This window comes from Centruroides sculpturatus, unplaced genomic scaffold, assembly GCF_000671375.1.
Source record: "Centruroides sculpturatus isolate CEXI.00-Female unplaced genomic scaffold, Cexi_2.0 scaffold26, whole genome shotgun sequence".
Lineage (NCBI taxonomy): Eukaryota > Metazoa > Arthropoda > Arachnida > Scorpiones > Buthidae > Centruroides > Centruroides sculpturatus.
In genome coordinates, this window is record NW_019384653.1 from 388,478 (window position 1) to 402,374 (window position 13,897).

Sequence of the window (13,897 nt, forward strand, 5' to 3'; positions counted from 1 at the left end):
ATTTGATCTTCTCGGAGCTGTGACATCTTAATTATTGCAACCATTTGATACTCAACCTTTAAGTTTTAAAGATAATTTCTTTATTTTTTATAAAATTATTTTTTGCAAAATGACACCCAAGCAGATGTTGATGCCCAAACCAGTCCTGCTTACAGAAAAGAAATAATTAATAAACTGATTATTAAAAGCAAACTTATTGCACTGAAGAGGGTATTAAAAGCTTTCAGTTTATTGGATTATATATCACACACTATAATTTATATTAGGATTGTACTTGTTATTTTCAATGCTTGCAAATTGAGCTGAATGAGATTTAGGCTTAAAGTTAGAATTTATTTAGTGTGTTAAAAATAAAAGCAATGATATTTGATTTAATGGCTGATTATGTAACTTAACTCCAACAACTCCAACCAACCTTGTTTCAGAATGATCAATTCAGTTCATATGTAATAGGTTTTGGGCTTGGTGCTTATGAGTATATAAATGAATATAGAACTATTAAGTTAAATAACTTCAACTAGATGTAAATATACCAGCAAAAATAAAAGAAATAAAACAAAAACAAGCTTCTCTTTTTTTAAGAAAAGGTTAAGTAATGATCATCTGGTTTGAAGCACATTGTTAAATATTATACATTAGACATGTGCATATTTTGCGACATATACAAGTTTAAATTTTTTAAAAAATAAAACAGAAATTTAATTCATTTATATCTACGTTCTTTGAACCTGAGGATGACCATTTAAAACATAAGAAAATGTTTGTTTTTGTTTTATTTCTTTTGTTTCTTTTGATTTATTGGTATTTACGTCTAGTTAAGGTTATTTATATTGATTTATACCATTAGTTTCATAGAGATTATAGAACTGTTAACAATTGAGCTTAAGCTCCAGCTTATGTTAAATTGTTTAAAACTCAAGGAATGTCAAGGAAAAATTGAATAATGTGTTTGTTTATGCTTGTGAACAGAACTGAATTGCATAAACTTTGTAAGCACCCAAAATCTGAGCTTAAGTCTATGGCAGAATTTACCCATGAGGAATATCATGGGTAGAATCTGATCAGGATTCTAAATAGCTTATGGCATTCACTAACCTAAACTTGATGTCCATCCCAAATTTGGCAAAATCAGTTGAGCAGTTTCAAAGGAGTTTATTTAAATCAAATCACATTTGAATGAAAAGAAATTAGCATCACTTACTCAGCTTAATAAATGTAAGTTATTCCTGGTTAAAAATCAAAAGCTAGAACAATTGTTATAATTTCAAAATAATTACCATACCACAAGTTCAAATTCAAAAATGATATGTTTTCAGTCAATATCTTTCCTTTCCAAAAGTAAAAATCTCATTTATGAAATTTAGAATATGATTGGACACTTCAAAACAGGAAAAATTTCAACATGTACTTGTGTATAGAAATCATAAAAAAGAAAACTGTGATAATTGATATTATTTAAAAAATTCAAAAAATATATTAACTGCCTTCTTAATTTGTTGGAAGTATTTTATATTATTAATATTTGCTATAAAGTATATTATTATATACTTTAAAAAATGTATGGTTATCAAATAAAGAACAAACAAATTTAGATCATTCTAAAAACATATATGTATTAGTAAAATTATGATAATCAACATTATTTCACTTTCAGATAAATTCCACATATAATCTTTAAGTTTCATTATACATAATTATTCATACTTCATGCTATATCTTTTCAGATTAATAAAGAAATGGAAAAACGTTTTCTGAGAAAATATCCCAGTTCTATTATATGTTCAATGTTTGCACAAAGAAAATCAAATCAAATTTTATTCAAGAATTTTCAAAAAATACACAATTTATATAAAGTAAATTTCATCACATCAGACTGCAGTAGAGAAACTGGAAATGTAAAACATAAATTAAATATTGGAGTTATTGGAATGCCAATAGCAGAAGGGCAAGTAAGTTTAAAATTAGAGAATTTTAAAAATTTCAATAAGGAGACATCCTGATTGTTTAGTATTTCATACTATATAAATGTTTTATGAAAACTAGAAATTATTTAATGTTTCAAATCTAAAAATATTTTTTAAATGAGAAAAGTAAAGATTTATTTTTCTTATTATGTATTTAAACTGTAGAAAAAGTAAACCACGACCTTTAGAAATTCCAGATTATTTATTTATTTATTTATTTTTTGCTTGTTTAATCATTTCTTCAGATAGCAATTAAATAGAATACATAAATGTTTTAAAATATTTACACAAACAAATTGAAACTTCTGTCACTTCTCAACATAATCTCACTGCAGACATACACATTTTTCACAATGNTTTTTTGCTTGTTTAATCATTTCTTCAGATAGCAATTAAATAGAATACATAAATGTTTTAAAATATTTACACAAACAAATTGAAACTTCTGTCACTTCTCAACATAATCTCACTGCAGACATACACATTTTTCACAATGTCAACACAATGACATCATGGCCACTGAACACTTCTTTAAGAGTCTGTTTTGACCACTGGAAAATCGCTGATGCTAGAGCGGCACGACTGGAAAATGTGTGACCACAGAGAGTGTCCTTCATCATTGGAAAAAGCCAAAAATTGCTAGGAGCATGAGAAACCACTTCAAAGTTGTTTTCATGAAGAAACTCCTGTGTTAACATTGCCTGATGAGCTGGAGCATTGTCTTGATGAAAAGGACACATGCAGCCTTTTCCAACTATTTTTCTCACAATGCTGGAAGCAATTCAAGATGACATCATAATTGTGTACGTGAAGCAACTTGTTCCATGCATGCAATCATGTTGTCAGACTGGCTGGTGTACAGACATGGATATTTCGGTTCGTTGTCACATGATGTTTGCCCTTCTTTGAGTTGTCACACCCATGAATGCACATTTTTCACATCCATGACACCATCATTGCATGTGTGTCACTCCACACAAGTGCAGAAAATGAATGATTACACATTGTTCTTGTAATGAAAACATTGCCATTTTAAGTATCAAAAACACCTCTCACTCAAACTGTTGCTGCTAGAGTTCCATGCACCATGTGGTGCTACCTTCTCTGTTATCCAACCACAAACAGTGTCGCTTCTTTTAATAAAAATTTCATGTTACTACCTGTTCCCTTCCCCTAGAGAAAAAATAATAGACTTTACAACTTGAATGCACCTTATATTAAGTACAAAATTCAATATTCTACAATTTTATAAACTTTTGTAAACTTGTTCTCATAATGCTAATGCACTCTTAAATCAATTGTTGTCAGAATATATAATTTTTGTTTGATTAAATTTAAAAACTTTTCTTCAATTAGAAATAAATATTTTATAAATTTCTGTTTGACTAAGCTTTATGAATTAATTAATTGCTTATCAAGGTAATTGTTAATATGTTAATAACATTGCTTATTAATTATTAAATGAAAAAAATTAATTTATAGAGATGCTTGTTATTTTTAGAAGGTAAGGTTTTTATAAAGGAGTAATATTATTGACAACAAAAATATCTTTTGAGTTCAAATTGAACTCAAAGGAGTGGAACTACATCTTAAAACATTTTTGAACCTCATAAATATATTTGAGTTTCAAAAATATAACTGGCTAATATTACAAAACTCCTTTATAAAAACCTTACCCTGTAAAAATTACAAACATCTCTATAAATTAATTTTTTTCATTTAATAATTATTATTATTGACAACAAAAATATATTTTGAGTTCAAATTGAACTCAAAGGAGTGGAACTACATCTTAAAACATTTTTGAACCTCATAAATATATTTGAGTTTCAAAAATATAACTGGCTAATATTACAAAACTCCTTTATAAAAACCTTACCCTGTAAAAATTACAAACATCTCTATAAATTAATTTTTTTCATTTAATAATTATTATTATTGACAACAAAAATATATTAGGATGCTTTAAATGATCAGGAGGAAATGATTTAGTGTCAAATTGTAAAATAGTTTCTTTTTACACATCTGCATACCACACTGGGAGATAAGACACACTACAATTAATAACTGGTGCAAAGTAAATGGCTAAGCAATAAAAAAAAACAAACATTTTCATAACCCCTTCTGGGTTCTTCCTCAGGTTTTCTTAATTCTAAATAAGCTGGATCTTCCAAATAGCAATAAGCCAAATAAATAGCCATATTCCTAAAGTAGCAATAGTTAGACTAAAGATTTTACTTTTTTAAGCTACTTTTAACAATTGAAAGATGGTAAAATAATATGCTTTTACTTAAAGTTTTACTCTTTATAGAGTAGACCCCCTTATAACACAGTAAATGCATTCCATGTTTTATGAATTCCATGTTGTACAAGTCACTTAAATACATGAGCCAATTACAGCCCAGCACGTATGCAGTTTAGAGACTATGGCTGTTTGAAAAGTTTTCTTCCATAAAATTAATCGATTCTAGACTAATTTGACTCCACATTTCCAAAACAAGTATAATTTTTGGGGTATAATCCATATAAACTATGCTATAAACAAAAAATTGTAGGATTACTTACCAAGTATGCACTGTTCGATGATGTCATTGCTTAAGCTTGTTTTCATAGCGGAGCAGATCATCGAACAGTGGGTGCGTGTTTCCTGATAAGTTATTTTTCTGTGAAAAATTTGCTGAACTTTGGAGACATTAATATAATTTTTATGGCCATTAAATAATAAATGGTTTTCAGTAGATCCGCTGCTCCTTTAAACTGAATGGTTTGTGCAATATTCGCTATTGGTCTAGATTCGACCAATCCTGTCGCGACACGAGTTGGCGATGACGTTTTATCGTATTAATACGAGTGTCTTTTAGCGAATACAATTGCATTTTTTTTGCCATTTTATACGAATCCATATTATATGAACTTGTGTTACAGGAGGTCTACTTTAGATTACTATAGAAAATATTAATATACTGTATAATCTAAGCAACATTGGTAAAAATTAATTTTTTCTGTTTTATCATGTAATGAGATATTTTTTAAAATCTAATTTCTTTTTTTCAATTTATTGATATAGAATAAAATGGGAGTGGAAGAAGGACCTACTGTTCTGAGAAAGTTTGGCTTAATTGATAAATTGAAATTGCTTGGTAAGCATATTTTTTAAAATTATATAACAACATATAATGTAACTTTTGATTTCTGTCATTTTTTTTAGGACATGATGTGAAAGACTATGGAAATGTTGAAGTAGACAGAAATAAAAATGTTGATGCTTTTATAAAAAATAAAACTGCAAATGCTGAATTTGTTGGCACTGCAAATAAAAGGGTATTGAATATTAATTTTATTAAATATTAAATAAAGTCTAACTGAGCAAATATTTTACAAAATAATAATTAAATATGACAGCTACAATTTGTGTTATATAGTTATGTTAAGAAACACACGGCAGTGAATAATTATTTCGTATCCATAAAGAATAAATTATAACATATTGATATATCTTAATAAATTTTCTGTTGTATTCAGTAGAATGAGCATAAATAATTAGTAATGGTATGAATTTCTGCCTTAGGTAAGAAGAGAAATCAGATATGTTAAGATCAATTTTGTATATAAGCAAATCTGCATTTCTGGTTTTTTTTCATTAAGTAACAATCATTGTACTAACTTATTAATCTTAAATGATTACTTTTATGAAAAGGTAGAAAAAATAAAATTTATCATTTTGTCTTATTATAAAAACTATTAATATATTTAATTATCATCATTTCCTGCCTCTAATCCAAAGCATCATATAATCTGTAGGTGCATTAGTAGGTTTTATTGTCACACAATTTGCAAATTCCACAATGTAATTTTTTGCTGGGAGAAAAAAATTGTCACATAAAGGAAGATATAAACATATACAAATTATTTACTTTGCTGATATGTCAGCAAAGAAATGAAGCAATTCGTAAGGTGTTTAATGATTAAAGAAAAGTACTCTCAAATTTAGGAAAGAAATTAAACAATTTGTTATAAGTCAATATATTGAAAATTTAAAATTCAGAATTATAAAATAGTCATTGAATTTTTGATCTTCCAACTTACAATAGCCAAAATTGGTTAATTAGTTAATTTTCCATGCACTGTCACTTATTAGCGGCTTTAATTTATTTCCAGACAACAATACCCATTAAAATCTAGCAAATACAAACATCCATGTATGAAGCTAGGTTCAAACTCATGATCTGTGGACTAGAAACATCATCTTAATACATTAATCTGACCAATCATGTGAATGTGTTAAAGGCACTAAACAAATTATATAGCAATAACTTATAAGTTTATTCATATTTAACTGTAATTTGGGTTTGCACCAATAATGCCATTAGCATTTTAAAAATCAAAAACTTTCTATAGAACTCTTCACCCCAGGATTATTACTACTCTTCACCCCAGGATTATTACTACTCTACTTTCAATTTTATAAGGTTACAGTGAATTAATAAAAATTAAATAAGAGCTAACAAAAAAAAAATAAAATTGATTCCTCATGATTTTAATACTCTGTGACAGACACTTATCATTGTTTCTTTTTCCTTTTTGTATTTTATAGAAATTTCTATAATATATCAGTCTTTGTTTTCTTATGTCTTTGTCAGTCTAACATTTTCTCTCTCCTACTGTGGCATTTTGCCAGTTAAATCACTATTTATTTATTTTTATATATTAGGTTTTAATGGTGAAATTTAGACATTTCGAAAAACTTTATTGATAATTAATTCAACAATGCTTACAGTTCAGCCTGGTAGATAACTATGAGAATTCAGAGAGGGTCATTCTGAAAATTCTCAAAGTTAAGAAGAAGAAGAAAAATAGAGAAATTAGTGTTTTTCAACTTTAACAAGTTTCTAAAAAACGGAAAAACATCCAATTTTGAAAGGAAGTTGATTTCCTTTCCCAGGCCAACTCATGATGAGTCGAGCTTTTGCACACGTTACTGAGGAGAAAATAAAAGGGACGATTTCCTGCCCATTGAGGCAGTCCGTTGGAACAAGGTATTGCCATACAGGGAAATCCGATATACGAAAGGCAGTCCGTCATGCAAGATAAGATATCGTCATACAAGACTGTTATAAGAATCCGAAAGGAAGTCATAAAACAGAACTACATTCGAAATATACAAGAAGTATACAAGAGAAGACTTAAAAGGACTTCCCAAAGAAAATATTAGAAGAGAAATAATCAAGGAAGGAAGAACACCCTCAAATAGATATAGAAAAAGATACAAAAGACCTAAAGAAGAAGGTAATATGACCAGAGATAGATTGTTGTGAACTCTCTCACGCATTAGGTTTAGAGATAATCTTAGGTTAAGAATTAGAATTAAGATTAGGTTTAGATTCATTCTTTTGTATAATTTCATATTTTCGATCCATTAAATATTTTGATTTGTTATATAAATATGGCTTCTTCAATATTAATGTTAGATATTCACAAGTTTAGGGATAACGTGTGTTAATCCGCGTATAAAAAAATTGATTAACTGGTGTCGGGACTCCTGACATAAGGATAAGGTGATTATGCAATCATCAAAATTCTGCTTTTAAAGTAACACATTAGCTAAAGCACTCCACACTCGATTTTCTTTGAATAGAAAAACCATCCTTGTAAGACAAACAGAGGGCTATTCTAGAGAATAGTTGCTGAGTAAGTGATACTAGAGTCTTACCACTCCATATCCATGGCTTAGCCCCTCACATAACCACCATCAATATCAACCACATCTTGCCACCTTTGCTGCAAACTTTCAATTCTATGAGCATAGAATGACTGGAGTTTTTCTGTGAAGAAAGTCTCAAATGCCAGGTATTATCATTGAACTGCAAGTTGTGAAATAGATGGGAGTCAGTTAGTGCCAAGTCTGGACTGTAAGGTGAATGAGGCAGAACCTCCCAGCATAGACTGGTCAGCTTCTCTAAGATCATTTTTGCTCTATGTACTGGTATATTGTTATGTTGGTATCAGACTTTGTCAGATTTTGGAGTATATAGGAACACTCCAGCTATAGTGCTAATTCTCTGGTCATCAACCATGGTTATTGCCTATCATTTATAGGAGGACATCATCATCAATGATGGAATTGCTGCCTGGATGGGATTCATCTTAAACTGAGAAATCTCCATTCTTGAATTTCTTGAACCATTTTTAGCAGATCTGCCTGCTTTGTATCTGCATCAAATGCCTTGCTGATGAGATCATTAGCCTTCATTGCATTATTGCCACTTATTTACATGCTATTGCTCTATCACTTTCTGTTCTTTCAAAAATTTCATATTGCCAGACATTGCCGATGCATCTATTTTCAATGAAATATGTGACAAAATGCCCATCAAATATTTATATACCCACATCAAACATTCTAAAACATTTTTTTTTTTTTCAGTTGTTTCTGGAAAACAATCAAAATGTCTAAATTTTACCTTTACAATCTGATAGTAGTTATATGTGTATTTGTTCATCCCTTCTTTCTCTTTCTTAAACCTATCTGATCTCATGTCTCTCCTGTAAATGGAGGTCAGATCTATATCATCATTTTTATAAATTCCTGCCTCTTTCCTTGCTTGTACTGAGAACTCTTTCAGCTGTCCAGTGGGTCAAGCAACTATTATAGTTTGACTCTTTGGGATGTGCAACTGGAGATGTTGCTGGGGAAGGTATGCTGATTGGTCCCAATCAAGACAAAGAAGAGGAAAAAATCCATGGATAAAAGGGAGAGAAGGAGATCAAGTTGAGCTTTAAAAGAGCTGTTGAATAGTCAGGCAAGAATAGACCTAAATCTGTAGAGGAAAAAGAAAGACTGTGAAAATAAAATTTATTTTCAAGATTCAAGGAGACCTAAATCAGAATAGTTTCCAAGGCTTACTTGGGATTGGGATAGAAGAGACTAGGAGATCAAATTCTAAGAACAAGGCACTAAGGCAGGGGTGGCCAACCTTTTGCATACCATGCACCAATTTTTTGATAGACGAGTTCACATGCGCAGTGGTGTACCGTGAGTGTTAGCAGCTCGGGGTGGAGAAAAATTTCGGCCACCCCTTATTTAGGTATTTCAATTTATAAGATGAAAATTCAGATTTGCCACAGAACAAGCAATGAAAAATGCGGTTGTAGTGTAGCTACCCGTATAAAATAGTTCTATATGACATCAGTGGTGTACATGAAAACGAATGCATCGTGTAACGTACAAGCAAAAAAAAAAAATCTGGCAATGTTGCTCGGAACCGACTGAAGCGCCACTTGTAGTCGTCCAATGCGCCAAGTTTGGCGCATGCGCCACGTTTTGGCCACCCCTGCACTAAGGTTTTGATTGGTTTTATTCATATAAATCAAAGCAACACATGGGTGATCTGCTGAGAGAAGTACTGTACCTCCTAGATATTTTCTGGGAAACTGGTCCTTACTTACGTGTTACTAATGTGAAGAAAACCCAGAAAACTCCATATGGGCAGCCTGTTGGCAAGATGCAAACCCATGACCAACTACCAGTGTTCAATGGTTTTTATTGTTTTAAAACAATCCTGCATTTGAGATTAAATAAGTCTTCTTTTGTAAGCAGATTCTTGATTGGTTGCAATAAAATGTGTACACAGAAAATGGCAGAAACACAAATGGATATTAATGCATGTTGTAATTTCAGCAATTTTGAGAAAGAATTACTACTAATATTAGTCGGAAAGCATAAACAAAGCTATAAGAATTTGTTCTAGAGATGTCATAATATTTTTCTTGAACATTGTTGTTGAAGTTTTTTACCAAATTGACATAATAAACATCCTACTGTATCCTTTTTTATATGGTATGGGCTGTCCATAAATGACATCCACACTGGAAGAAAGGGGGGTTATGACAAATCACACAAGATGGGGAGGGGTTGAACTTCAATGGATGTCTATTTTATCTCATTTAATTTTATAGAGTTCATCATTTTTATTATTCATAAAATGATACAGGTTTTGAGAGAGGTTAAGTTTTGTTGGACATTTGAAGAGGGGAGGGGATTATGGAAACTTGGACAAACTGGGACAATGGGGGAGTAAAGATTTCAAGAAAAATGGGTGTAATTTATGAACAGACCTATTCAGAAATAAATTCACCTTCACTCAATTGTTCCAAAGCATTTCTTCTTTCACCATTACATTTTCCTATACAGAAATCATGATGTTGACATTGAAAGTATTACAAATATTTCAAATATTCTAAATTTTCTATCATTTCCTTGTCTTCACTATGTAGGTTGCCATTTTAAAATGATTGCACTATTGTGCAAGTATCAATTCTCAATTTTAACTCAACCTGCCACTCAAGAAGATTAGTGATTTAAACTGAATCTGTTAGGATTACTCAACTTTGTGAATGCCAATTTCTTGCAAACTCTAGATTTAATATTTTCTTTAATTCTAACCCAGCCTACAGAATACGGCTGTTAGTGTATTGCAGTGTTGTGCACTTAAGATTGTAAACTATTACATTTCTGTCTAGTGTTTCTTAATTAAATTTCCTTCTAATGGCCATTACTAGAAAGAGCTTTCTCAATCTGAAATCCACTTTTTTGTTGGATGCTATTAATTCATAATGATTATCTATCTAAGCTTAAAGCTTTTTATACAAATATTGGCTTGAAGATGTTTATCTGAGGACCACAGATATGTAAGTAACATTATTTTCTAGTCACAAGTGGAAGTGAAAGGGTCTGTTGGCACCTTTTGTCTTTTGCATCCATTCAACACAAAAAACAAGTCATTCTCACATTTTATCACATCAAAAAGACTTCTTAATATATCAAACAGTAAAATGATCTTAGGGCCATTGTTTGATATGGAAAAATTGCTTCAGATTATACACAGCAACTGGTAATCATACCATCAATATTCAAATGTTTTAATATATCTATGGATTATAGGCCGGATTACAGTAGTTACAAAATGCTAATATACTATGAAAATATTAAATACAAATGCTAAGGTTTTTTTCTATTTTTAACTAGATTATATTATCATTGAATTATGTCTCAATCCAACAGTTGAAATTTTAATACTACACAAATCTTTCCATAGCTATATCCAGGTACTGTACTGTACATTACTACTATTGAATGCTATAAAGCAAAATTTTAGAATTTGAATGGATTCAAAATTATAAAATACAGAAAATTAACAAAATTAATCCAAGCTCAATAAAATTAAAACAGTAAACAGTGCATATAAAAAACAAGTTCTGGTATTAAATATAATCAATACATAAATTAAGAAATACATATTTGCCATGTGTTAAACTCTCTATAGTATATATGGTAAACATGTTTACTATATATATACACTATAGAAAGACACACAAGTTTAACACATGGCAAATATGTATTTAAATATGTATTTCTGAATTTATGTATTGGTTATATTTAATATCAGAACTTGTTTTTTATATGCACTGTTTACTGTTTTAATTTTATTGAGCTTGGATTAATTTTGTTAATTTTCTATATTTTATAATTTTGAATCCAGTCAAATTCTAAAATTGATTCAGATTTCACTATCTACTGGTTCAAAATATCTTATGGCTGAAATACATACATGACTCATATATAGTAAACATGTTTACTATATATGAGTCATGTATGTATTTCAGCCATAAGATATTTTGAACCAGTAGATAGTGAAATCTGAATCAAATATGTTAAAACATTATAATATATGAACACACCTGAATTCTATTTGCCAAGTTTTTTCTCTTTATTCAAACGTTTTCAGCCTATTTGGATAGGCCATCCTCAGGTTTTCCATTATCGTTCCAAAATGGAACCATTCGTTTGAATTTTACTTTGATTTGAATGGTTCCATTTTGGAACAATAATGGAAAACCTGAGGATGGCCTATCCAAATAGGCTGAAAACGTTTGAATAAAGAGAAAAAAACTTGTCAAGTAGAATTCAGGTGGTTCATATATTATAATTAACATTGCTGAGAAGGAGAGAGAGATATGTTAAAACAGTTGTCATCAAATGTTCATTTATAAATTTTATGCAGGCATTTAATATTTTCATAATTATTTTAAAATATCTTAAATATTCATGGAGTTAATTACAGAATGATTATAAATTAAAGAAAATTAATTCTAAAAATAACTTTTAAAATTACAATTTTTAAATTTTTGCTTATTATTTTTTAATATTTTTAGTTAGCTGAAAAAGTCAATAAAATTATACAGGATGGTAAGAAATGTCTAACTCTTGGAGGAGATCATAGCTTAGCTGTGGGAAGTATACTTGGACATCATCATTCCAAACCAAATATTGGTGTCTTATTTGTGGATGCACATGCAGATATAAATACACCAGAAACAAGTTATTCTGGTAAATTTAGAAAATTAATTTTATATCTATCTGTAATTTAATTTTGAAATGTTATTTAGTATGATTACACTTGTTTTTATAATTCAAAATAACAATCCACTAAACCTTTTTATAACAGTGTTGTCTCCATAACAAACTTCATAAACATTTTCGACCTCCACCGAGGTCTGCTTCAGGTGGTGACTGAACGGTGTCTCCTCTTGACCATTGGAATGATGGCGCCCGAGATGTAAATAATTGCGCATATTGCGTTTCACCCCTCTGCTTGTCCCAGTTCGAATTCTTCGAACAAGTACCTCCACACCTGCACAATCATTTCACTGTCTTTAAAGTTGATGCAGGTGCCCCCAATGTTGGCTTTATAAATCTCCCAGGCCTCTAGATGAAGTTTGGCCTTTGTGAAGTTTGTTACAGAGACAACACTGTTATAAAAAGGTTTCGTGGATTGTTATTACTCAACACCGTGTTAAGTTATTAGAAGTCGTTTTGTAATTCAAAATATATTCAAATATTCATTTTAAATTATATTTTCAATATAAAATCTTGTCAACTTATATTAAAAGGTTAAATTATAACCTTTTAATATAAGGTGACAAGATTTTAACATTGATGAAGCAGGACAAAATTGACAGGGGAGGCAGTGGTTGTCTTGTTGAAAAAAAATTGTTCTAGAGCAACAAAATTTTATTACAATAAAATTTTTGCATTTTTTGATAATAAAATTTTTTAAAATTTCAACATATGTAAAATTTACAAATATAATAAATATATATATAACATGAATCAAGGTTGCTTGTTGTTCTCTATTATATGTGTTTGGTTAGCACAATGTTGCTGTTGAGAACGTATCATACAGGAACACTTTAAGAGGAAAAAGGTTGCTTTATTGACTTGGACGGATATGCATTTCGGGCTTAATGCCCCTCTTCAGTCCTATTATTATTACATAATTATCAAATTGGTTACAGGTATCAAAATTTACAGAATTCATTTAAAAAATTAGTATACGCGTACAGTGATTTATATGATAAAATACAATTACCTGAGATAGTGACCATTAAGCTGGTATTACACATAAGATATATATACACATATTTAAACACGGGAGGAGGAATGAGCAAATAGTGCTATCAGATCAATATACATGCACCTGAGGATAGTATAATGTGTGTTAAAATAAAAAGTGGTATGCACAAAACTAAAAAAGTGTATATTAAAAAGGTGTAAATTATGAAAAATTAACGGAATACCTGTAGGATGTGACAAATACAGAAGAGATGTGTAGAGGACAGGTCTGATGGAAGATGTTACAAAGAAGTGAGGGATCCTTGTAACATATACAGAGGTTGGTGGGAATTGCACAGTGGGGGTTAAGGTGGGAGGATGGTAGGACAACTTTAATGGGCTTTGCATCTTAGGAAAGGCTGCCAGATGTCATTTATGACAGTACCAGTATTTAAGTTCATTCTGTGTGTTTCTTTAGTTTTAATAATTTCGATATGTTCGTAGAATTTCCTTTTAAAAATGTTTTTTTCCCTTTTAAGTA

The 13,897-nt window shown here is 30.1% G+C and overlaps 1 protein-coding gene across 2 annotated transcripts in view; it reads left to right on the top strand.

Moving 5' to 3' along the window:
- Positions 1-13,897, top strand: part of LOC111626337 (arginase-1-like) — a 79,838-nt gene that overhangs the window by 2,717 nt on the left and 63,224 nt on the right. For both annotated transcript variants that reach the window (XM_023369667.1, XM_023369666.1), the window contains exons 2-5: positions 1,725-1,949; positions 5,032-5,104; positions 5,173-5,285; positions 12,177-12,351. In XM_023369667.1, the coding sequence (XP_023225435.1) occupies positions 1,737-1,949; positions 5,032-5,104; positions 5,173-5,285; positions 12,177-12,351 (574 nt within the window). In that variant the 5' untranslated portion in view covers positions 1,725-1,736. The remainder of the gene's footprint in view (positions 1-1,724; positions 1,950-5,031; positions 5,105-5,172; positions 5,286-12,176; positions 12,352-13,897) is intronic.